The sequence below is a fragment of the Sinocyclocheilus anshuiensis genome, unplaced genomic scaffold, assembly GCF_001515605.1.
Source record: "Sinocyclocheilus anshuiensis isolate Anshui unplaced genomic scaffold, SAMN03320099.WGS_v1.1 scaffold457, whole genome shotgun sequence".
NCBI lineage: Eukaryota > Metazoa > Chordata > Actinopteri > Cypriniformes > Cyprinidae > Sinocyclocheilus > Sinocyclocheilus anshuiensis.
The window spans coordinates 1,051,571-1,078,989 of NW_015537939.1; the positions used below are offsets into that span (position 1 = coordinate 1,051,571).

General features: G+C 36.9%; 1 protein-coding gene across 4 annotated transcripts in view; it reads left to right on the top strand.

Moving 5' to 3' along the window:
• The window catches only part of LOC107661489 (whirlin-like), a 114,262-nt gene extending 87,189 nt beyond the window's left edge, over positions 1-27,073 (top strand). The window contains exons 6-15 of one of the 4 annotated variants that reach the window (XM_016451106.1): positions 869-911; positions 9,693-9,776; positions 10,424-10,552; positions 11,208-11,420; positions 11,958-11,990; positions 16,318-16,389; positions 18,268-18,778; positions 21,095-21,258; positions 21,888-22,010; positions 25,586-27,073. In XM_016451106.1, coding sequence (XP_016306592.1) covers positions 869-911; positions 9,693-9,776; positions 10,424-10,552; positions 11,208-11,420; positions 11,958-11,990; positions 16,318-16,389; positions 18,268-18,778; positions 21,095-21,258; positions 21,888-22,010; positions 25,586-25,768 — 1,555 coding nt within the window. In that variant the 3' untranslated portion in view covers positions 25,769-27,073. Of the gene's footprint in view, positions 1-868; positions 912-9,692; positions 9,906-10,423; positions 10,553-11,207; positions 11,421-11,957; positions 11,991-16,317; positions 16,390-18,267; positions 18,779-21,094; positions 21,259-21,887; positions 22,011-25,585 lie in introns of all 4 variants that reach the window. The other 3 variants (XM_016451112.1, XM_016451116.1, XM_016451125.1) reach the window with 3 other exon arrangements.
• The last annotated feature ends 346 nt before the right edge of the window (positions 27,074-27,419 follow it).

Below are 27,419 nucleotides of genomic sequence, written 5' to 3' on the forward strand. Positions count from 1 at the left end.
GTTGTCACAATCTTCAGTTATACAGTTTAGTGATCATTATACAAATGATTTTGACCAGAGAATGCAGCGATTGGCCATTCAGCTGTGATGATGTAATATATAGGAATATATGAGAATTTAACTCCACCCTTCGAAAGTTTAGGGTCGAATTTTTTTATGGTTTTTGAATGAAGTCTTGTATGCTCATCAAGGCTGCATTTATTTGAGAAAAAAAAACAACAGCAAAAACAAATTTAAATAACTCTTTTCTGTTTTAATGTATTTTAAAACATAGAAAATATATTTTAATTTATTCAGCAGCCATTACTCCAGTCTTTAGAGTCACTAAATCTTACAGAAATCATTCTAATATGCTTATTTGGTGCTCAAGAAACATTTTTTTATTATTGTCAATGTTGAAAATAGTTGTGCTGCTTAATATTTTTGTGGAAACTGTAATACATTTTTTCTTTCAGGATTCTTTGATTAATAGAACATTTCAAAGAACAGCATTTCAAATAGAAATGTTTAAAAGTTTTATTGTCAATATAATGTTTTTAATCATTGTAATGCCTGTAATGCTTCTTCCTGAATAAAATTTCTAATTCATTTCTTTAAAAAAAATGTAATAACCTCAAACTATTAAATGGGATTGTATTTTATCAAAACATTGGCAGTCCAAAGCGATGGACCATAATATCCCCTTAGACCTGAGAAAAGCATCTAGACCTGATCAAATGCCTAAATCTAGAACCAGAAACTAGATCACTTTCATACATGGCAGTGTGTCAATGTCTCTGTATGATTCTGCATCTATTTGTGGATGTTTGAGGAGGTTGTAGAGCATGTATATGGTATTGATTTCTCCATGTTTACCTCTCTCTCATAGCCTCTCTCTGGACCAGGGAGCGTCAGCATCAACATCAACAAAGGTGAGTACCGTGTTTTTATATTTGAACAAAATGTTCTTCACCGTTTGGTTTCAGCAGTGTTAAAAGAGTGAGCAAGATAGTTAAGGTGATTTTTGAAGAGCACTCTGCAAATCCTGGTGAGCTCTAGACCATTTAGGATAGTTGTACCCCTTTTTATTGTCATTAACAAGAACCTATAATGGTAATTTGCATTATGCGGTACATTTATCTTAATTAGAGCTGTCAGATGATTCCAAATTAAATTTAAATGTAAACAAATTAATGTTATATTTACATTTAGTCATTTAGCATATGCTTTTATCCAAAGCGACTTACAAATGAGGACAATGGAAGCAATCAAAATCAACAAAAGAGCAATGATATACAAGCGCTATGACAAGTCTCAGTTAGCTTAAAGCAGTACACATTTTTTTTTTAATTATATAATAAATAAAAAGAAAACAGATAGAATAGAAAAAGAATAGAGCATAGAGCTGGTAGAGGCCTTTTTTTGCTTTTGGTAATTGTATAATAAATAAAAAGAAAACAAATAGATAGAATACAAAAAGATTAGAAAAGCTAGTGTTAGTTTTATTTATTTATTTTATTTTTTTTTTAAGAATACAAGCAGTAGATGAATAGAGTGTAAGTCTAAAAGGGACAAGTTTTTTTTTTTAAGAATAGAATTAGAATAGAGAGTGCTAGAGTTAGAGGGTTAAATAAAGATGGAAGAGATGTGTTTTTAGCCGATTCTTGCTCAGGTTGAATTAGGCAGGTCATTCCACCAGGAGGGAACATTTAATTTAAAAGTCCGTGAAAGTGATTTTGTGCCTCTTTGGGATGGCACAATAAAGTGACGTTCACTTGCAGAATGCAAGCTTCTAGAGGGCACATAACTCTGAAGTAATGAATTTAGGTAAAGGGGTGCAGAGCCAGTGGTGGTTTTGTAGGCAAACATCAATGCCTTGAATTTTATGTAAGCAGATATTGGTAGCCAGTGCAAATTGCTCAACATAGGTGTGACGTGCATTCTTGTTGGCTCATTAAAAATTAATCTTGCTGCCGTGTTCTGGATTAATTGTAAAGGTTTGATAGAACTGGCTGGAAGACCTGCCAAGAGAGCACTGCAATAGTCCAGCCTGGACAGAACAATGTTAATGCATTAATGTTAATGCATTATATTAATAATTAAACATTTTAATATAAAATACTCAATTGAAGTGTAATTAAATTACTTAAACGTATTTGCTGAGCCTCTAAATGAAGATAATTAGTTACAGTACATATGTTAATTATAGACATTACAAAAAGTGCCTTTTTGCTCACTCGTCCCAAGGCTCTTCGTAAGTGCCAGAGCTTGACCGGAACATACTTCTGAAAGTATTGTATACTTTTTGAACACTTCTCTACAATGCATGAAAGATATATTCATTTTTTAAAAGTTACAGAGTTCAAAAGCTACGGAATAACAGGAATGCAGCCTAATCAAATGCCTCCAGGATCTTTTTTGCAGGTCTATTTATGTTCAAAGAGCCTCTCTTTTGTCCTCCATAGTGAGGATATTTTGTTGTTATGCAAATGAGCCATAGTCAGTGATTTAGCTGCATAATAGATCAGACTCATGTATTTGCATTGCTTTGATAACCTAAAGAACATGAACTAAAGAACTTACCTTAGCCAGACTAATCGCAAGAGAAAAGGAGTCAGAATCACAGGTCATTTCATATCTGGTCACATATCATTATCGGTTGATATGGGAACAGGGGGATTGTGGCGCTGACTCTAGGCAGGCAATCACACACCTGTTCCTGTACTGTGGCTAGAAAGAAAGAGGACGTTTGCGGACATAATGAGGAGAACAGAAGAACCGAAAGACATAGGAAGGGCAAGAGATGGAAGAGAATGGGATGAAAGAGGAAGGTGGTATCGCTGTAAATTATCGTCTTGGTCTGGGTAAAGAGAGTGTCAGGTAGACGCTGCCAAGAGGCTTTGATCCCTCGGGCATATGGTATCCAAGGTGATCTGTATTCAGACTGGTTTCCGCAAAAAAAGACACATGCACTTAACATTCTTACCATCACTGTGTGTGTGTGTGTGTGTGTGTGTGTGTGTGTGTTTGTGAGACTGGTGTAGCACTATATTGTAATAAATGAGAGAACAGGAAATAATAGAATGGTCAATCTCTTATGCGGTACCTTTTGAACTGCGACTTTTAGAAAATGAATATGCTTGTGTAATATAAGAATTTATTTCTATAATAGCATATACCACACTTTCAGACGTGTTTTGATCAAGATCAGGTACTTAAACTTATTATTAACTTGATTAAAGTTAGTCATTGGCAATTACAGATTGAGAATATGTTACAGTACTTTGACATTTAACCATCTTTTAAAATTATATTATACTGATTTCTATAATTTTTTCTGTTGCTTTTGAGTCAAAAATGATGTTACTTTCAGGAGGACAAAGTCAATAGTGAACTGTTTTTGTTCGTTAAGGGCAAAAAGAAAAAAGGATTTACAAAAGACATATAAATTGGGGACACAAATAAATTGTTTATCAATTAAAAAAATATTCTTAATAAAACATGTATTGTTTAAACCTCCTGGGGAAAGGACAAAATTAAGGAACACCTGGAATAGATTTTAGTAAGTTGCCTGTTTAATTAGAGCAGCATCTGGGGGCGCAGCAAAAAATATTAGTGAATTTATTTACAATTATCACTTTTTGATAAGTGGAAACAAACTAATAGAATTTTTTATCTATAAAAATTGTGAGTGTAATATTTATGAAATATATTAAAAGAATAGTTTACCCAAAAGAGCTAAGTTGAGTTGAAGCTTACTGACTTTTCTGCTTAGCAATACTAATATTGAATTAATGCAGAAAGTACATTGTAAGATAAAATTGCAAGAAAAAAAACAAATATTCAAAACATATTCAGTAATACTACAACAAATAATAATAAAATATACATATGCACACACATACATTTACATCCATCAATACATACAAAAAATAGATATTTTTTTTTTATAAAATAAGGATTGTCATCAATTACTCAACCTCATGTCGTTCCAAAACCTATATGACTTTATTTCTTCTGTGGAACATAAAAGGAGATATTTTGAAAAATGTTTTAAAATATTTGGTAACCAAAATAATAGCAACCAAAAACGAGAAATGAAGACACAACTTTCATTTCTGAGTGAACTATGCCGTCAAGATTTATGTTAGAGACGCGAAAATGGCCTTCATAACAGGAAAAACTCTTATGAAAAATGAAAAAATATGGATAGAAGAGAGTCCAAGAATAGAAGACATAAAAAGACAGGATAGGATAAGACAGAGGCGGTGAGATTGTGAAGAGGAATAAAAACAGCAAGGTGACCTACCCGTTGATCAGGGTTTTACAAGGTCCTCCTCTGTAAGCCGAGGTTTATGCACAAAACAACGGATTCCATTAAAGCCTGGGCAGTGCGTGAGCTCTAACTTATTACGACTGGGCTGATTATTGCATACAGTGGGAATGACAGGCTAAAGGACACGGTTAGATGAAGTGTCTGGGCTCATGTCTGTGGGCTATGAGCTTTTGCAGTACTCACTTTGTATTCCAAAGACTCGCAGCTCTACGATGCTTCGGAGGACATTGATAAGTTACATACATCAGTTTGTGTGAGAAAGGCACAGTCAGTCATAAATCCCTCCTGATATGTAGACATAAGCGTGTAATTGTATGTGGATACACATACGTTATGCAATTCCTATGAAATAACAGTTAATATTTTAACTCATAAAATCATCACAGTAGCTGCACTAAAAATGCATGTCGCAACAAACATGCATTGCTTAACAGAAGCAATATTTTTGTAGTTATATAGCAAATACTTTTTTAGTCTTTCAGTTCCCTAAGAAGATTTTCCAGCATTTGCCTGCAGAACGATCCAGGCGTATAAATTGATAATCACATAAATGCTTCATTATGTTTTCATCAGTATACATTTAAAGCTCCCTGCAGACAATTAATAATTGGAAAAGTAATTGTGCGACGCTCAGTGAGGGGTGCTTTGATTAATTGTAGGTCAGGTAGGAGCAAGTTAAACTTGTATGGGGGACAAACACAGAAAATGATGATGTTTTGGTTTGTTATTACTTTTCAGAAACTGTATCACACATTCAACAGACAGAAATCAGTTTATATCTGTTGCATTTACTGCAGCTGAAACTCATTTCTGATTCAGATATTTGAGAGTGGGTTCACGTCTGGCTGTATTTTACGCTTTCCGCCTAGTTTAACACTCACAGTGTTCACAAAATACAAAAGCAGAGTCACATGATGTAGGGTCACAACTGGTATCTGTTCCAGTCATATAGGAGAACTTCTGCAATATTACAATTACTCTGCCTCAGAAGTTTTCTGTAGTTGTGTGAAGTTTTTTGCTTATTTGCAGGCCGGAATTCCTCGCTGTGTGACCTTGTCGAGTCTTCGCTGAGTAAGGCACTTATTTCCATTACCTGATGTGAAATCTCTCTATATCCCAAGCGAGACTCATGTTGTTTGATGCCAACCCCCTCTTTGCCAACTCATTGCAGTTTAAACCCATTTCAGCTGCCCTCATTTCGAAGCTAATTGAATTCTCCAAATTGACATTGCCCTTTTAAGACAAGAACTACGGTGGCCCTCAGGGGTCTAGCACAATGGCATTAGCAAAGTAAACAAAGCACAATAAAACATCAAAAGATTGAACATTTCTGAAAATGTGACTGGAGGTTCCCTTGACAAATCCCTCCAGTCCCATCTGCAATATGACACTTAAAGGTGAAAGGTGACATAATTTATACACCACTACTGTTTGTTTGTTTTTTCCCTTTTTTTGGTTTCTGTTGTTTATCCAAATGGAAAGTCCTGCTTCAGACTTGATTTTATATATTGATTAATGTTTTTATAATATATATATATATATACATGTGTGTATATCTATAAAAAACATATTTATTAATACAATTTCTGATATTATAGTTGTGTCTACACATTAAACGAATAAAGTTTTTAACAATAAAAAATGATGCACTTCAAGGTCGAGATAATTCTTCAAGGGGCTGTAAAGTGCATTTTTCCTTAATCCAAATGAGATCGTTATAAGATTTGTGTGAACTTCTACTGACACATGGTTTGACAGGCTGTTTTTTAATGTTTGGTTTGGTCTATATACAAGAAAGCTTGCTTATCTGTGAGAGCTTATCTCCGGTGTGCCTTTAGGACATCTATTGACTGCTCCGCTCTGCCACTGTTCTAAAAAGAGGTGTAAAAATCTATCATCTCTTCGGGAGAGACGTGCTCTTCGAAGCACAGATCTTAATGTAGCTCAAGAGGGAAAAATGAAGCTCCAATTTCGACATGGGCCATAGTCAGGCCGGGACGGTAATATTGTCTGAGAGCCGAGATGGCGTGACTTGTTATAAAGCTTAGTCATTCTCTCCATGTCGTCGGTTTGCATATTAAAACTCTGATAATGAGACGGATAGAGCTGTAACCGACAGCAGCTCCCGATCCCAAACATTTGTCATTTTAATTAACGTCTAACCAAGGTGACACTGATCTTGATCATCTAATTATTTAATTTATTGCTCAGTGGCCTTATGTTTTAGCAGTTAGAGGTAATGTGACAGCAGGAGTGAGATTAAATCGTTTTTACATAATTTTGATGGAACAGAATGACTTTAAAATAGTCATGTTTTAGAAAGCAGTTTTGATTATTCTGATGTTTTGCTGGACATTGCAGTCGGGGGAGCTGTGGCGCTGATCAAGCGCTTCAGGACGCGCAGACGGGGGAAGATCTATCTATCGTTGTCATTCTATCTATCTATATATCTATCTGTCTATCTGTCTGTCTGTCTGTCTGTCTGTTATATCATTTTATCCATCTATCTCAGTGTTTTTGGTTGTGTTGATTATTTTATATGGTCGCCGGAATTTTGCCAAGTAAGACATGTTCCTGGATCAACATCTTTTGTTTATCCTGGATCAACATTACTGTCCAAAAATATGGACTAAACCCAATCCCTACCCCTAAACCTAACCTTACCCATAATTTATTCCTAAAATCATTGTGGAATGATAGCTGATTACCAAGGGTATAGAAGCACCTAACCCTGATCGTAAGCCTAAAACAGATATTTCCTGAAAAGTTATCCCTCAATTCTGATTGGTTGATTGGAATGTTGTTCCAGGATCAACAAGGATGTTGATCTAGGAACATGTTGTACTTTGTGAAATCACGGTCACCATTTTATATTATTATATTATTTTATATTTTAATAATATTACTGTAAGTCCCACTTCAGGATGAATTACTCTACACTTTCCTGACCTTCACTTTGCTTAACTTCTTCCAAGGACAAGCCTTCTTTCAGTCCAGAAGCATATCCCCTATAGGACACTTTATTTTATTATTTTTATGTTTGCATTCTATTTTGTTTGAGAGAAAATGCCTTTCCGCTCTTTTTAGAGGTGAGTTATCTCAAGTTCCTTTTAGATAAAGCTCAATCTAGGGATAAGTTGTCTCATTCAAGCCCTATTCAAATTCACTGGGGTGTGATGTGTGGGGACACGGCTGGAGTTTCTGCTCTTTGAGTCTCACGACGCGGTTCTGGCGGACAAAACACTTGTTCTGATTGTGCTGTCCTAAAGTTATGATATTGATCAGCAATTATGTGTTCCTGTGATTAAAGAGGCTGTCAGTCGAGTGATGTCATAATGGGTAACCATAAAGTTTGTAACACTACAGATCGCGCATGATCGATCCCATCTTGGCCGCTATCATTCTTAAGGAATTATAAAACCTCACATTTTTCTTGCTAGTTTTATTGATCATCTTTTGTTGGAGAGATTCTGCTCGAGCTTTGCTTTTTGTAATTGAGCAGTGGAGCTGATATCCCAGAGTGCTGTGGAGGGCAGGGCTTTTGAACCTCTCACCATCAAACTAGACAGAGACACTTGTGTTCTCATCTGAAGAAGTCTTATAGCTACTATATATATATACTACCGTTCAAAAGTTTGGGGGTCAGTAAGAAGAAATTATTTTATTCAGCAAGGATGCATTAGGTTTATCAAAAGTGACAGTTAGAATTTACACTGTTACCACAAAGAAATCTATTTCAAATAAACGCTGTTCTTTTGAACTTTCTATTCATCAAGGAATTCAGCAAAAATGTTTTCAGCATTGAAAATAGTAAGACATTTTTCTTAAGCACCAAATCAGCATATGAGAATGATTTCTCAGACTGGAGTAATGGCTGCTAAAAATTCAGATATAAATTAAAATATACTCAAACAGAAAACAGTTATTTTAAATTGTAATACTATTTCACAATATTACTTTTTCACTGTATTTTTGATCAAATAAATGTGGCCTTGATAAGCATTCTTTTAAAAACATATAGAAATCCTACCATTCTAAATGGTAAATTTATGTTCAAAAAAATCTTTCTGACCCAAACTTTATATATGTATGTGAATATATATTCATTATATTCATATATGTATAATGAATCTCTCGGCTGCAGTGGTTGGCCTCAGCAGTGTTTCAGAAACAGTTCATTCTCTGGGTGAGGATGAATTTGAGTTCAACAGCACAGCGACCTCATGAGGTTCTAACTTAGGGAATTTATGTGAAATCACTGGGTTTTCAGAAGAGAAAGTGGAAATAAAGTAAATGGATGGCATAAATTATAGTCTATAGACTCTGGCCCTGGTGAGAGTAATGTATTAGGTCAGGACAGCATTTTTTTTTTTTACTTACACAAATTGTATTGTATTACATTAAATAATTTCCTAGGTATTTGTTCACTGTGCCAGTTTTGTTCTTAATTACGTTCTTTAAGTCTCTACCTTGGGTTTGCAAGAACAGCAACTTTCTCGACTAGTTATTCTTCAATGTCCAGGAAAGGACATTAGCTGCATGAGTCAAACCGGTCAGGGAATTTTCCTCCAAAATACTGTGAAAATAAATGGTCTGTCATTTGATGCAACGGAAATGCATTAGTTCCTGTGGGAGTGCTGTACGATTGAGACTTTATTCTAAAGAGAAAGAAAAGAATAAGGGCAAGAATAGTTCAGTCATGATCAGCATTCACTCACCTCAACCACTGTCTGTCTGTATTGATCGAGCTCAGTTCAAAGCCTTGTGTCTTTTAACGGCTAGATAACATAGACACTAGTGCTGCTCGACTGCACCTGCAAACCAGACTGCCGACAAACATGCATCTCCACCCAACGACAGTCAATAGGCTGTTCAAGCAGACATAAGTAGATGAAATGAATTTAAGGCATGCGATGCACCACTGATCGATCTAAAGTGTACATCAAACCCATCTAATGGGTCGGTGTGTAGCAAGCAAGTTAGTTATCTAGCTAGTTTTCCATATTGGTTTGTTGGAGTGTTTTGGTATCATCCTTTGCTTGGAGAGCATGCCATTTCTAGGCTGAGCGTAACACTGATCGATGATCATGTTGATTCTGGAGCAGTGCTTTTTGATTAGGAGACTAATTAAAGGAAAAGCTGCTCTCGAGGAGAGAGGCTGAAACATGAGAGAGTGCAAATAGGGAGGAGGGTAAGAGACATCATGGAGATGAGAGTTAGAATATCAGTAATGAACCAGAGGCTTATCCAGTGATGTTGAAAGATTTCAAATGTGTGCTTTGAGGCTCAATGAGCCACAGGTGTTTGAATATTAGTATTAATATTGAATTTCTTCTTTTGAAATATTTGCGTTTCTTCTTTTCTCTATTCTGCTCAGGGTGGCTTTTATAAAGGTGTGGCAGGATCTCAGGTGACTCTGTCCAGTTTGGTGAACCAGAGCAGGGCCATGCTGGAGGAACAGGCCAGACATCTGCTGACCGAACTAGAGAGGCAGACCATGGGCTACTACATCCAGGAGTACCGCGATTGTCACATCGGTGTTGAGCAGCTGGTCATGGCCCTCTTTGAGCTGTTCAATACACATGCCAAGGTGGAGGCATTTACATTAATCTTTATATATCTCTTCAGAAAATGTGCATGTTATAGAATAAAAATCTGCCACTAACGTTTTTGCTCACTAGTGTTATATATATATATTTGAAGAGTTCAGATGCAAAAGCCTCTAAGTGCCATGACTGCCATTTGAAATGTTCTTCTAAAATGAGCATTTTTCTCGGAATCCTATGTTTATGTTCAGTTATTTAATTTTAATGGCAATGAAAAGAACCTATTCATTGCCATTAAAGTGAATTTACTGAACCTACACATGAGAGCCTGAGAAAAATGCTCATTTTAGAAGAAAATTTCAAATGGCACTTAGAGGCTTTTGCACCTGAATTCTTCATATATATCACAGTTTCCACAATAATATTAAGCAGCACAACTGTTCTAATAATAATAAAATCATATTAAATACAAATAATAATACAAATTTCTTTAAATTAGCATATTAGAATGATTTCTGAAGGATCACGTGACACTGAAGACTGGAGTAATGGCTGCTGACAGGCCAGACATCTGCTGACCGAACTAGAGAGGCAGACCATGGGCTACTACATCCAGGAGTACCGCGATTGTCACATCGGTGTTGAGCAGCTGGTCATGGCCCTCTTTGAGCTGTTCAATACACATGCCAAGGTGGAGGCATTTACATTAATCTTTATATATCTCTTCAGAAAATGTGCATGTTATAGAATAAAAATCTGCCACTAACGTTTTTGCTCACTAGTGTATTTCTTGATTTTTTTTTTATACCTTTTATATTTACTGTTACAAAGATTAAAAAAAATTAAAATGTAAAATTAGTAATATTTGGTCATTTCTACCAAAATACAGTAGTGTTTGTTATTGTTATTACTATAAAATGCCACGACAGGAATAAAATATATTTTAAAATATATTAAAAATAGAAAAATGTTGTGTTAAATTGCAATAATTTCACAATATACTGTATTTTATAAAAGATTAAAAACTCTTATCATCTCCAAACTTTTGAGTGGTAGTGTAACTAATTTTTGACAAATTTATGCTCAAATCTTTTTTTATTAAAGACTTTTACTGGCTGAATGAATTATTACTGTAGTAATAATATACATAATACTGACACTATCCAAAAGTGTCCTCAGTATATTGTGCCATCATTGTCTGGTGATTTACAGCAAGTGTAACCTCATAATACATTCCCATTTATGAACATATTAAAAACCCTGAGATTAAAACAATCAACACTAGCCCGGTCACATTCACGGCTCTGTACGTGTGTGTGTGTGTGTGTGTGTGTGTGTGTTTGCAGTTCTCTCTGCTGTCAGAGGTGAGGGGGCTCGTGACCCCTCCGGATGTGGAGAGATTTGACGGCCTGGTTTTGAGACGAGAGATTGAGGCCCTGAAGGCGAGGCAAGGTGGCGGAGCTGGGTTTCAAGATTCCTTCTCCATGGTCTCGTACCCTGATACGCTGGCCTCCTCCTCAGCCAGCTTCATGACCAACACCACCCTCAGCTCCGCACGGGTAAGAAAGAACATCCATATTCAGAATGAGTTTATGAATCACTATTGAACACTTGTGTGCAATTATTATTGAACCCGACCCAGTGTCTGTATCTATAATTTCAGACAGGAAGTGTTTAAGGCTGTGCATCTGTATTGGTGTGGGATGAGTGGATGGCATTGTTGTTGTGTGTGACATAAAAAGCCGTTCACAAAATTGGTGGGCAATTTAGGCACAAAGAAGACTTGTGCAGATTACTAGGATACAAGATGAAGGGCTGTGGGAAATAGCTTTTGTCCTTTCTGTTGGAGGATTTTACATCCATCACTCGAAACCCGTCTGTCCTCCTGCCTCGCTCTGTCCAGGCATGTCTCACCTCAGCTCATCCACGTCTCATTGTGAAAGCACAGCTGTTTAGATTCGTAGCCGTCTCAGGGGTGTGATGTTGCTGTGACAGATGGAGAAGTGTTTTCTGACAGATTTTTAAGCCTGCTGACTCCCAGTGTAAATTGCAGGAACAGTTTAACACCCCATACCCTTTCCCTCTCAATAAAACAGGAAAGACTCCTCTGGCTGATAGATATGATGGAGGTAGGTTAAACAATCTCTCGCTTACCTTTACAAAATGCACCATAGTAACCATAGTTCCCACTATATTACCATAAAAATACATTACTGACCTTAAGTACAGTAGTAATGTTCAGCGCAGTTTGTCCCGCACTATTTCTACTGCTGATATGAATGATACCTCAAATGATGCAGATTATTGAGGAGAGGCGTGCTATTACTTTTCAGAGCGATTAGACTTATGATTTTTGCCCAGCGAGCGATGAAATGGCTGCAAAAATCACTTATATTAACATTGAAGGAGGTACTTGAACGATATCTAGGGACTGGAATATCATAGAATTTAAAATGAATATATTAATATGGTATTGAATCTTTGTCATTTTATTTATTTTATTATGACGATAATGCTAGTATGTTTTTTAAGGATACACTGTTGTTTTGCACAAATTAATACATTTATCAAGGATGCATTCAATTGATCGAAAAGTGAAAGAAAAGACTTTATAATTTTACAAAAATGTCAGTTTCAAATATATGCTGTTCTTTTGAACTTTCTATTTATCAGAATAAGAACCCTGTGTTAAACAATCTCTCGCTTACCTTTACAAAATGTACCATAGTAACCATAGTTCCCACTATATTACCATAAAAATACATTACTGACCTTAAGTACAGTAGTAATGTTCAGCGCAGTTTGTCCCGCACTATTTCTACTGCTGATATGAATGATACCTCAAATGATGCAGATTATTGAGGAGAGGCGTGCTATTACTTTTCAGAGCGATTAGACTTATGATTTTTGCCCAGCGAGCGATGAAATGGCTGCAAAAATCACTTATATTAACATTGAAGGAGGTACTTGAACGATATCTAGGGACTGGAATATCATAGAGACTTGTGATGGGGATCTTTTTGGCCAGTAACCAATCACCCAGAACACCCTAGCAACTGCATAGTGACATTAAAAATCCACATAGAACACCCTGGAAACTGCATAGCAACATGTACAAATTCACTCAGAAAACCCTAGCTACAGTACAGAGCAACACTAAAAATCTACAAAACACATTAGCAACTGCATAGCAACTCACATAAATCCTCTCAGAACACCTTAGCAACTTCATAGCAACATGAAAAAATACACTTAGAAGACCTTAGCAACTGCATACCAACATGAATAAATACTTTCAAAAAGACCTTAGCAACTGCATAGCAACACTATAAACAACTAGAGCACCTTAACAACTGCAAACACAAAACAAATCCACTCAGAACACCTTACCAACTGCATAGCAACACGAAAAAATACACTCAGAAGACCTTAGGAACTGCATAGCAACAAAAAAAATACAACCATAAGACCTTAGCAACTGTATAGCACCATGAAAAAATACAATCAGAAGACCTTAGCAACTGCGTAGCAACAAAAATCACATCACGCAATTCAGATTTTTTTCCATTGCGAGTTACAAGGTCTGAATTACAGTATGTGATATAAACTCGCAATTACAAGTTACAAAGTCAATTGCAAGTTTATATTTCACAATTCTGAGAAAAGAAGTCAGAATTGCGATATATAAAGTCACATTTGAGGGAAAAAAGTAAGAATTTCGAGATATAAAATCAGAATTGGAAGAAAAAGTTTATATCTCACAATTTTGACATTATTTCTTGCAATTCTGACTTTATAACTCAAAAAAAGTCAGAATTGTGAGATGAAAACTCAATTATCTTTTTTTAGCTTCCATAACCAGTAGCTATAACTGTGATATTTTGTTGGAAAATATGGTTACTATGGTATTCGATTTGGGTGTGTCTCTCTAGCCAACATACACATGTTAAACTAGAGTTCGCTATGATGTGGGGTTGTTTTTAACACACACTCACACATACAGGAACATAATACAGCACAGTCTACATTCTCTGCATGGATTGATCCCTCTCAAAGTCACTCATGTCTGATATCTGTCTGTGTGTATGTGTGGGTTGCAGTGATCTGACATTAGTACATGCATGCATGTCGCAAATCAAAAATATGTCCGCTGTGACTTTGTACCTCTTCATCATGGGTCAGTTGTTTGTATATATGTACCTCTGTGTGTGTGTGTATGTGTGTGCGTGCACTTTGGAAATGAGTGAACGTGTTTGCATGCAAGCTTTGTTCGTGGCCCTCCTCTGTGGATTGGTGTTGTTGTAAGCTTGCCAGCTCTGGCTCTGGTAATTACAAGAAGCAGCGGCAGCAGCCCAGCTCCCGCGGAGCTCCGCAGACGAAGTGCTCGCTCTGGGACTCTCATCTTGGTACCGCACCTCATCAGCCATATGCAGAGCTGTCAGCACAGATAAGCCCCCCCAGACAAAAAAAAAAAGGAAGTCGTCTCGCAGAGAGCGTCCTGATTCATGCTCCAGTGGAGCACAGCAGGGGATTGTGGGAAGGTGGAGGACCTGAGCCAGCACAGTGCAGTGTCTTTCTGAGTCTGCTGTTCTGTCTGTTTTAGTTTGAAGGAAGGGAACGGAACATTGTGTCCAGCCAGTGATTTAATGTCATTGGCTAATTTTTGCATTTAAAAGATTGGAGTTAGAATTTCTTTTGATAATAATAATAATAATTTTTTCTTGAGCAAATCAGAATATTAGAATGATTTCTGAAGAATCATGTGACACTGAAGACTGGAGTAATGGCTGCTAAAAATTCAGCTTTGACATTACAGGAATAATTGCATTTTAAAATGTTTAAAAATATTTAAAAATATAAAAATTTTAAATTGTAATAATATTTCACAATATTACTGTTTTTGTAGGTTTGATCAAATAAATTGGTGAGCCTTGGTGTGTGTGTAAGAGATTCCTTTCAAAATATACAAAAAAAAAATCCTACAAACTTTTGAATGGTAGCGTATATACTTATATGTACGGTTATGAAACTGTTACAAAATAATTTTACTGAGAAAGTTCAGTAAAAGTTAAAGGGATAGTTCACCCAAAAATGAAAATTCTGTCATCATTTACTCATGTCGTTCCAAACCTGTATGAGTTGCTTTCTTATGTTGAACATAGAAGATATTTTGAAGATTGCTGGTAATCAAACAGTTGGTGGTTGCCATTTACTTCCATAGTAGGAAAAAAAATACTATGGAAGTCAATGGCAACCACCAACTTCTTTTATGTTCAACATAAGAAAGCAGCTCATACAGGTTTGGAACGACATGAGGGTGAGTAAATGATGACAGAATTTTCATTTTTGGGTGAACTATCCCTTTAAAGCTGCAGTCCGTAACTTTTTTGTGTTCAAAATGTATATATTAAGCGATTACACCATGAATCCATTTTCCAAACCATGTTTTTGGCTTGTGCTGAATCACTACGGTACACCTATAATAAGTGTTTATATTCGGACTATTTAGACTGGTTCGGGTAGGTACTGCTGCGGAGTAGCCCAGTACCTGCGTGATTCGTCATAGACATAAACAGAGAGAAGTAGCTCCGGCTACAATGTTCTTCCGCAAGACGCACGCAGTTCTGTTTATTAACCGCTAGAGCGCCAAAAGTTACGGACTGCAGCTTTAAGGGTTAAAAGTTCAGTTAAGGATTCATTAGACTGATTCAATCTGGTAACTGAATCAGTTCAGTTAAGGATTCATTAGACTGATTCAATCTGGTAACTGAATCAGTTCAGTTAAGGATTCATTAGACTGATTCAATCTGGTAACTGAATCAGTTCAGTTAAGGATTCATTAGACTGATTCAATCTGGTAAATGAAGCTATTCATTAAAAGAACTGACTCATAAGAGTCATTTGTAACTATTCATTAAAAGAACCAACTCATTAGACTCATTTGTTCATGAATTCAGTTTAATGTGTATCATGAAATATAAATGAATTCTAAATTGTACAATTATACAGCAAAAAAGCACAATTATTACAGGAGTGACAGGCAAAACATAAAACAAATTAGTCCATAAGTGCCTCCTTTGTACATGGCGAGCACGCAAATAAAGTGAATTGATGAGGCTTTTGTTTTGGTGGAGGGGAGTTTTAATGAGGTGAATCACAGGTCTGAATACAATCAGCCATCACAACATCACCTCCCTCTTATTCCACCCAAGCACACGAATCAGGGCTTCTCTTCCTCTCTGTGCGATATGTGTTGGACGGAAAATGAGACTGGATGCGAGATTGAAATGTAGGACTGTAAGTGCAATTGTGTTTTGATGCCCCTCTGTGAAATGGGCCCTCAACAAAATGCAATTTGGATTGAACTTTTGTTTAGGGGATAAACACACAGCTGTGTTTTTCATTTGTTTCATAGTCTCTTGTTCTCGTTTTCACTTTTGTTTTTCTCTCTCCCAGAACGATGGTGTTGCAGAGAACAACGGGGAACAGTCTCTGGAGCGTAGCAATGCCCTGCCAGACATCTCTCTGGTAAGCCCTTCAGTTTGAGGAGGAACAGGAAAGATAAAAGAGGGGGAACAGAGAGAGAAAGGGGAGTGTTGGAATCTGCTGAGGTGTGGAATAGAGCACATTATGAGAACTGGCAGTGAACACCTTGAAAATTACCAGGGGCAGATTATGACCGGTGTGATGATGCCTTTGAATGAAACCCGAAATTTAAAACTCTCAGCATAGGGGTAGGTGGTATGACAAAGTGTTATGTCACAGGAAATGTGGTTTTGTATCAAAATAACAATATATTTCATATGTAGTTTTTAATTTTAATCTAGCAAATGGTATATGAAAAAAGGATATAATCTAATGAGATCAACAACTATTTATTTTAATTAGATATTATATTAATATATATTATGTATTGTACAAATAAATAATACTTTACCTCATTAGATGATTTTCTTGTTTTAATTGCCACTTGATGGAAGCTAACCATTGTGATTTTAATATTATTCAAATATGATTAGAATATTTTGAATTAGCTTTAATTCTTATATTTTCAGGGGTTTTTTTCAGTTTTATATTTTCAGTTTTTCAGTGTTTTTTTTAGATTCATTTTTAGTATTTTTAGCTTTAGTATATTGTTTTTTTTTTGTCATTTTTATACAAAAAAAAAAATTCTAGTATTAATTTATTTTTATTTCTGTTTTAGTTTCCGTTTTATTTTAGTTTGTAATTTTAGTAAAAGTACAGCTTACTTGTATTTCTAATATTTGCTAGTTCGTTTAGTTTTTCACCTAATAACCTAATATTTAATTTTATTTTATTCCAACTTCTTTTTTTTTTTCAATTGACAACATGTTTTTAGTATTTTTAGTTAATGATAACACTGATGAAAACCAAAAGATAAGATTCATAATAGACAAATGATAAATCTGGCCTCAGTACAAAAACAGATTATGAACAGATATGGGATTTCAAAACAGAAGACTTTCAAAACTAACATTACTCTATATTCTGACTTGAAATTCTGATTGTACATTTTTAAAACAGCCAATACACACTTTTGACCACACATTCTGTATTAACGCAGCAAGCTGATGTTGCTAAACTGTTCCTCATATGCCCCAGAATGATTAATCCTTCAATCCTAATCTTTATTTACTCCATGTTTCTTGTCGCTGTCATGTGAAGATAACGTACGCAAAGCAGTCCTGCACATTGTTGAGAATATATCTACAGTACAACAGTATAGCAAAATCTCTACTGTTGACATATTTTATACTGTCATGCCGCCCAGCTCTATCTCAAACGGTTATAAAGGCTCGGCTACTCAGACAGCTGATGGTTGTTTGACGGAAAGAGTGAAAGAGAGAAATAGATGAGATGATGACACTTTCGCTGACGGCTGCCTGTTGTGAGAGAGATGGCTGAGGAAGATTGGGGTCTTTCTCAGAGAGTTTTCTGTTGGTTATCTGACAAAACCCCATCAAGCATCAGCATAGCTCTATCAGGTGCAAGTCAGGAGCATGTGAACGTAAAGTTTCCAGAGAATGTTCAAGCCCAGATGGGGAAAAAAACCCACGCAGACGACTCGCATTTCGGTTTGATTGCTTTCTGACGGCACTGACACCTCATTCATCTGGCTTCTGCTCACCCCGTTCAGCCTTATTTTGTTCATTTCCTGTTTTGTTTTTTTTGGTTTTGTTTTTTGCTTTGCCACTTGGTCTGAATGAACCGGTTGTTCTTGTCCTCAAAGCAGTGATTTGTGGGTAATTGTCGTATGTTTTAATGTATGGGTGTGTATGGTGCATTATAAGCTGTGAAGACTGTGTTATTGAATGCGGAATGTTTTATTGATCTCCTTTGAAATATAATCTGAAATATGGCTAACGCTCTCCTCTTTCATCCTAGGATGAGGTTCATTCCACCTCAGATTCCCCTCCTTCCTTTAAACCTCCTCCTCCCCCAGGGCTTCAGCGCCGGCCCAGTCGAAAAGCCACGCTTAGCAAACGTCCCTCTTCCAGCTCCTCCCAATCGGGCTTGTGCTTCACTGCTCCTTCTCGTTCCCAGACCAAAGAACCCAAACACCCAAAAGCACCCAAACCTCACACATCTCCTCCTGACACCCTCAAGATAGACGTCCCAGCACCTCAGCTCTCAATAGTGAGTCAGCATCCTATAGGACCATTCCCCCGAGTCCAGTCTCCTAGTAAGGTGAAGCCTGCTGTCCAATCGTCATCTCCGATTCCTCCACCCGCCCCTAATGGGCCCCCGCCGCCGCCTCCTCCTTCTCCACCCCCATGCCCAGATAAGCCCGCCCCTTCTTCCCCAGCATCCAATCAGCATTTTGTCATGGTGGAGGTGCACAGGCCCAACGCAGAGCCTGATGTGAACGAGGTGCGGCCGCTGCCACAGACGCGAGGTGAGACTGGCCAGATTTGATGCATTGTGGGCAGCTGCAGATATTTAATGTAGGCCTATCATTAACCAGCTGTCGATTTCTATCCAGTCTGGTTATTTTCACCCAATTAATGGCTAAAAATGAATTATCCTCCGTGTTGAAAAGGAAAAATTTTCATTTTAAAAGAATTAGTTCAGGCAGATATTGAAATTCAGTCATTTTACTCACTTTCTTTTTGTGTTCCATGGATAAAATAACCACATATGACTTTTGAATTACTTATAATTTGAATTATAGTTGAAAACAATTACATGAATTATGATTTTTGGGAGAAAAACTTTGGAAAGTAATCACAATTGCGGTCATAATTTTGAATACACCTTGTAGAATCTGCTAAATGTTTTATCAAAATAAGATAATAAAAACAATAAATAATAATAATAAGATACTTAATTTTAGTGCTGGCCTGAATAAGCTATTTTACATAATATATGTTTACATATAATCCACAAGATAACATAATACCTGAATTTACCAAAATGACCACATTCAAAAGTTTATAACATTTGGTTCTTAAAAAGCAAGGAATTTTTATGGTTGTTAAAATTGTTAATCTGCAGATGTATTACTTCAACTGTCTGTCTGTCTGTGTTTAGAAACACTATAACCGTTCAAATTCAGTCTGACTAAAGCAATAGTTTGTCCTTTTGAAATGTCATTTAAAGCATTTTAGTCCAACTGAAATCATATAAATACTGGAATGCGCTACACAACTTTTAAAACCTGGTTAATGGTTGCATAAGTCGCATGACAAATAAAAATAGTATCACTGCGTACAAAATGGCATACTGTATAGTAGGTACTACATTTTATTTGAAACTTGCTTTGTGACCGTTATAGTATGAATATTTGTATGAATGAAATTCGGACGTACTGCACCCGCCATGTTAGCACTAGCTGCGTTTCCATTACAGATTTGAGCAAAACTTTTGTGATATTTTAGAAATGTCGATAAAAATCTATTACAAAATGACGCCGTTTCCATTAACCAATGTTATATGACTAAAACATCATTTTTTCCTCTCCCAATAAGTCATGGCGACAGATCAGACATCAATAGATGTAGGTTTACATACTGTATATTGCAGCCACCGCAATAGCCATTATTTTTAATCGAAGGAGATGTAGGCATGTATCTTTAGCGAAGCAGCGTGGCGAGCCGCTTCAGTGCTGCTTCTGAAATGTGCCACTAGAGTGACTAGACTAGAGTGGCTGCGTCGGAGCCATAATGTGCCACAGACATGTGCAGTGTAAATAAGGGGTTATCCAAGCATTAATGGCTAGGAAAGCCCCTTATACTTGAGAGCAGTTTTAGTAAGTTAAATAATGATCATGTGACTTTTACATATGCCAGGTGATCTGTAAATGCAAAAAAACTGTTTCCAATGCAGTTTTGCTTCATATTCCTTTTTCGAATTGCTTGAAAAACCACCTCATGCGAGCATAAAAACGTTTTGTGATAAATGGGAGTTTGCGCGAATTTGACGTGTTTCCATTGAGCGGTTTTTCAATTCACAATTTCAATTTACGCAATTTAAAGTGTAATGGAAACGCAGCTACTGTCATGGGACCTGCAGTTGCATTGCTTCACTGCCATTCATGAATCCTCTCCCATGGCCTCATGGGATAGTAAAGTGTCCATTAAATGCACACTTCAGAATCTCGCAAGAAGTAGTGGGTCATCAGGATGCTTTTTTCCTACTGTTTTAGAAACACTATGAATTCGGACATACCAGGCTCATATAATGTTTTTCACTATTATATAGTATGGGAAGGAGGCATATTTGGGAAAGAGTATGTGTTTTTAAATCAGCTCAAAATATTAAACATGTTTCATATCCTCTGATGGGATGAAATGATAACCTGGAGCAAAAAATAAAATAAAAAATGAAGCCTGACCAAAAAAACTGTAGACTGGCAGTGACTTTTGGCAACTAGAGCTGACCCTCCAGACAGTAAATGGGCCAAAAATCTAGCAAAAGTGCTGTATTCCAAAATTAAGTATAGTTTTTGCAAAGTAAGACTAACAGAGTTTAATAATGCAATTGTGACTCAGCTTTGTCCAGCATGTATAAGTTAATCAGGCCTTGGCGCTGTGCACATGCTCTGAAAGACAGAGCTGACACACAATGTGTATTTAATCCTTTAAATATTCCATTACATGTTTTCAAGTATTCTTGGAAAAACAGATGTAGACTGTAGCTCGGCTACACAAAACCCCACTACACTCGATTCTAATTGCATCTGAATGCACTTATTGTCACCGTTTTCTTGTAGGAGGGACACTATCCCAGCTGTCAGACAGCGGACAGACCCTTAGCGAGGACAGCGGTGTGGACATTGCCGAATCTGGATGTCTCAGTAAAGATAGCAGCCCACGTCCCGCCCGCACAAGAACCCCACGGGATGGGCACGGAGGAGGAGAAACATCTGCCAAACCGGTGAGACCGAGAGAGAGAGAGAGAGAGAGGTGGATGTGTGAGAGTTAATGACAGTGACAGAGGGTTGGTGTTAAAAGTGTGAATGAGAGTGAAAAAGAGTGCAGTTGCATAAATCTATTTCGTCCCCCCTCCCTGTGACTGAGCGTGCTTGACTTTTAACAAATAATTTTCACTTTTCTTCTTTTGGTACATACATTTCCTTAAGTTTTTCTGTTCTTTCTTTGTTGACTCGTCCATCTCATCACATATCACTGATCCAACAGCTCTCTGAAAAACCAATCTCAGTGTGCTGAATCTTCTGAGTCTTCCTTTTGGCCGTCCTTTAGCTATTTGCTTCCCGGCTTTCTTATACGCATGAGCTGTGTTGTTGATCTCGCAGAGTGAACTAATAGTGCTATCTGAGGACACTGTGGTTGGGCGTAAGCCACTTCCTGTGGCCCTATTTTAGGCCGTCAGACACAAAGCAGTGTGCATCATCAAAGGCAAATGTGTCTTTGCTTCCTATCTCTGTTCCCTTTCATTCTCTCTCCCTCTCTTTGATTTGCTACTCTCCTGTCTCTCTTTTCTCTCTCCTCTTCTTCCCATCTTTCCCATCCTGTCTCTAATCTGTCTGTAAATCTACCTTGCAGCCGGGTCTGTTGGAGCCCATGTCGACTCTAGTGAGAGTGGCAAAAAGCGCCAGTACTCTGGGCATCGCAATAGAAGGTGGGGCAAACACACGTCAGCCCCTCCCACGCATCGTTACCATACAGGTGAGTAGCCCGTACAGGGTTCTGTTATATACAGGGTTCAGAGGTGGAAAGTCCAGGGGTCAGAAAGTAAAAGTCCTGCCATATGTTTACTCCACTCATGAACTCAGCCAGCTGATTTCACTAATTAGTTCTACCTCCTGGCTGAAAAACTGTGCTAATTAGCAAATCCAGGTGATTGGAACAAAATACTGAGGAGGACTTTTATTTCTGAACCTGGACTTTCCACCTCTGACAGGGTTATTTTACATCAAATAAACAAAAAATCTAATAATAATAAATATGTATATTTTTATATTTTTTTTTTATATATTTTGTTTACATTTCTATTTTTATAATTATAATAATAGTAATATTTAATAACAAATATATATACAGAAATATACATATAGAAATATACAATACATGTAAGTGTGTTTTAATGTAAAAAATGATCAAAAATACTGATAGAAATACAGTAAAAATGCTAATATTGTGAAATATTGCAATTTAAAATAATGTTCCATTTTAACATCTTTTAAAATGTTATTTATTCCTATGGTGGCAAAGCTGAATTTTCAACAGCCATTACTTTAGTCTTCAGTATTTTCAGAAATTATTCTAATATGCTGATTTATTGCTCAAGAAACATTTCTTATTATTATCAACGCTGAAAACAGTTCTTTTATTGTTTTGTTTTTTTGGAAACTGTGATATATGTTACTGAAGGCATTAAAGAAATTTGCTTTTTGTCCTAATTTATACCGATTTATTTGTCTTAATTTATTCCATTTAATTTATTCCATGAGCAAAAGATAAAGTAAGTAATATTCTACTGGTCATGTGATCTCAACATGTCAGCTACCATGAGGCGATATTTTTAAATATTATTATTAGGCTACTATATGTGAATAAACATGATATTTAACATCATTTATATTAATTTCTTCAGAAGTAAAACTACAAAAAATTACTGAATATACTTTTAAGGATTACATTTAACTAATCTCACACTGTTTGTGCAATAGACAGCTTGAGGAGAGGAGTTCTATTACTGTTCTATTAGTTGATTGTCACCTGGAAGATGGTAGTCATATCTAGGAGCCAGAATGTCATGGAGACTTGTTAGCAGGCTCTTTTGACTTGGTTTAGTAAGCAACCCTAGCATTCACATAGCAACTTTTAAATTCCACTTAGCAGCACCTTGACCAGCATTCTAGCAACATGGCTTGATTTTTGTACAGGCAAGTGCCACACATTTTCTCCTGTTGTAGTTCATCTAACAATACTGAACCTGAGTATGAATCACAATAGTACCCTGTGGTTCTTCGTATTTGGCGACTGCCAGGTTTTACAGCTGATTATACAATTTCAAAACCCTCTGTCAGGTCGAAAGCGGATGCAGAGCCTGAGACAATGACGGACACAAAATGAGTCCCAATCATGAGCTCCCTGCCGTCAGTCATATATAGGTCTATAAGAACACCAACAGCTTTGCACAATTACATAATGAGCGCAGGAGCATGTTATAGACCTCCAGTTGTGGGCAGCTGTAGCGCAGGAAGCAGGTGTTGATGTTTGACGCCATTGTGGCAGTGTTTTATTCCTGGTTCTGTCTTTTCTAGTACTTAAAATCTCAAGCACTCTGTTGAACAGGCTTGTGGGAACGCTGCTGGCTCAGTGTGCAATTTGTAGAGCGAGTTTATATGTGAAAGGCTTTCTGTGTTTTTACGTGCGACTGCGCTGGAGAGGAAATTATGTGCTTTTTAAGGAGGGGACGGCTTCGGCTGTGAAAGACGAATCTGAAATTACAGTGCCGCTGATTACCGTTGATTTAGCAGCAAATCAGCAGCTTCTTAATAAAGGATTGAGAGACAGGGGCAGGAGAACAGGAAAGCAAAAATAAGATTATAAGAGACAGTGAAAGTAAGTTAGAAGAAAGGAAGTAAATGCAAGCGATTGAGAGACTTAGAAAGTGCATCTGGGGAGGAGAGAAATGGACGGGCATGAGTGGGTTTTAATTCCCCGGCTGTAGTTGGTTCATCAGCATCATAATGAAAATCCAACAACAAAAGCGGCTGTAGATTAGATAATGTGGAGCTCTTTTGTTTCCATCATTTTTAGGCGGTGAATGACAGAAGACGAGGTGCTGGTGAGATCTAAGTGGGTGACTCTTGCATTTTAGCCTCCATTAGTTACTACTTCTTGTTGCACAAGTGCTGTCATTCACTAAAGCAGACTGACGTATGATCAGTAGTTTAAAGCCAAGGATTAAAAGGGTTAAATTGGGATTTTGGAAGCTGAGGGACCCTAAAATCTGTTGCTCTAAATTATTATCCCCCCAAAAATGTAAAAATAAAACCGATAAAAAAAATGTTATGATGTGGACTGTCAGATGAATATTGCACACAAAAAAGGCAATTGCTTTCTAGAATTCAAATCTGTAATCTGATTGGTTGGGTTTACGTAAATTCCAGGTAAGGTTCTTATGGCTTTTCAGTTTTTATTTTATTTTATCCTGAGAAACAAAGGTGGTTAAAATGTACCACCGCAGTATATTTCGTATTGTTTACAGTTCGGAATTGTCTGTAGACACTTTTATGGATGTACAGAAATTCTGACTGCAAAGACAACACACATTTCTTTGGTGTTATCAAGTGTTCACAGAGACTGCTGCAGGATTATTTGAATGAGCTGGCACTATCACTTAAAGGGACAGTTCACCCAAAAATTAAAATCCTCTCATCGTTTACTCATCCTCACGTTGTTCCAAACCTATGATTTTCTTTCTTCTGTGGAACACAAAAACTACATTTTGAAAAATTACTTTTTTGTGTCCATACAATGAAAGTCAACGGAGTCCAGTGTTGTTTACTCCACAACATTCTATAAAATATCTTCTGTGTTCCACAGAAGAAGGAATGTCATACAGGTTGAAACATCTGGGTGAATACATTATGACAGGATTTTCATTTTTGGCTGAAATATCCCTTTCATTGTTACTTTAGCATTATTTATATAGTATTTATTAGTGTTTATGGTAACACTTTACAGTAAGGTTCCATTTGATAACTATATTTAATGCATTAACTAACATTAACAATGAGCAATACTATTGATACAGTATTTATTCATCTTTGTTAATGTTAATTAATGGATGTCAACAAATGGAACCTTACTGTAAAGTGTTACCGTATTTATTTTGAATTAGTTTTATTTTTTTATATTTTCAGTTTTCATTTAAATTTGAATACTTTTGTCATTTTTATTCGTTTTTTATTTCTGTTTAGTTTTAGTTTTATTTTATTTGAATCACGAAAACTATAGAGTATACGCCCTTCAAATTAGCTTTTCCTTCTTTGATTTCCCAGTTGAAATGCACAAACAAATGGCATATATTGGCATATATTCAATCTAAATTCAATATGACTTTCTACTCCAAGACAAATCTACCAACCTGTGTACCTGCAACTGTATTTAGCACCAAAAATGGACTGACAAGCCTATTCTGCTTCTATGTGAATGTAGCCGGTCTGATTCAAACATTAAAGCAATTCATCTTCATTTTCTCAAACTATCTCTCATTCTCTTTCCCACAGAGAGGTGGTTCGGCTCATAACTGTGGACAGCTGAAGGTGGGTCAGGTAATCCTAGAGGTGAATGGAGTGTCTCTCAGAGGAAAGGAACATCGGGAAGCCGCACGTCTCATCGCGGAGGCCTTTAAAACCAAAGAGAAGGACTACATTGACTTCTTGATCACAGAGTTCAATGTGGCTCTATAGGACCGTGCGAGTCCCATGATGCTGGGACACTGGGACGTACCCACGACATGTCTTGCCATGATTAACCCCCAGAATCCTGTTACATGGTAGACTTCAGCTCATCCTCCTCTGTGATGTTTTGAAACCAGTCACTGTTTGAAAGGCCATCCTGTGTGGACCAACCCTGCATTGACCTTTCCAATGGCAAATGCCAGGATAGAGCAAAAGTTCAGTCTGTTCTGGCCGGTTTGTTTTAGAAGATGGGACATCTTTTCAGTTGGCTTATTCTTTACGAGTTTCTATAATTAAATTTGGTCATCTGACTGCAATATCACAAGAGACTCTCCGTTGAGCTTGGATGTGTGTCATGTTTTTGATATATACGATACCGTCATGGAGTCTAGGCCCAGCATCTTGTCCTGGTGTGAGAGTTTGTGTGAACATGTCATGGAAATCATTGTTGTTGTTTTTTAAAAGTCATAGCTATTTTATAAGAAATATGTACAAATGGATCAAATGTGTTTAAAATATATATTTAAAGTTTAAGAGGTGCACATTAACTACTGATTATAGTAAATAGTGATTAACCCCATAGAGATTCGAACTGAAGTGCTTCTCACTACAGATTTCTGTGAGCAGAACTGCTGAAACATCTTCTCATCTGCCTTTTTTAACTAGTCAGCCGGTTTCAGAGACGAGCAGCCATCGAAACTAATGAAAAGTTTAGATCTTCAGCGAGGGATCTGATTGATGCATTGAAGAAAAAAAAAGCATTCAGACTGGGAAGAGGTGGCAACACAAAGCAACAATGTGTCAGTCATGTTATATAAGCGGGAACAAGTGGGAGAGGAAATTGAGAAATGGTGTTATTGTAATGTGTGTGAGTCTGCCTGTCTTTGAATGCAGAGGCAGAGTGTGAAACAGTCCCACAGAGCCAAGATATGTGTGTGTGTGAGAAGGGGAGTGAAAACTACCTGAAGCTTTGAAATATTGACTATAGTGCAAGCACAGGACTGCTCATTTCCACCTGCCCACCCTCTCCAATATGACAGCCATCTTAAGCCCACCTAGATCACATACGCCTCCATTTTCACTCCTCTACAGTGTGTTGCTTGACTCAGACATTTGAACAGTGTATATATAGTATATCTATATATTTTAAGTAAATTATTTGTAAAAAGTTGATAATATAATTCTGAAATCTTTTCCTTTGTATAGCTGAGGTGCTCAGAGGGAAGACAGGCAAGACTGAATGAACAACTTTTATAGATGCATAAAATGATTTTCCTACTTTTCCTACTTTCCTTTACATTTGTCTTGTTTTGTAGTACAAATATTTGAACATTCTTAAAGGGGTCATATGATGCGATTTCAATTTTTCCTTTCTCTTTGAAGTGTTACAAGCTCTTGGTGCATAGAGCGGAGTCCAGTCCGGGGTCATCACATGTGGTTGCCGCAGGCATCACAAAATGGTAAGGGACGTAACATTTCCGTCACACGCTTGAGGAATTCAATCATATGACACCTTTAAATCCTAAAATGAACATTTGCTGACAATTTACTCACCCTCAGGCCATCTAAGATGTAAATGAGTTTGTTTTTAATCAGAACAGGTTTGGAGAAATTGAGCATTACATCATTTGCTCACCAATGGATCCTCTGCAGTGAATGG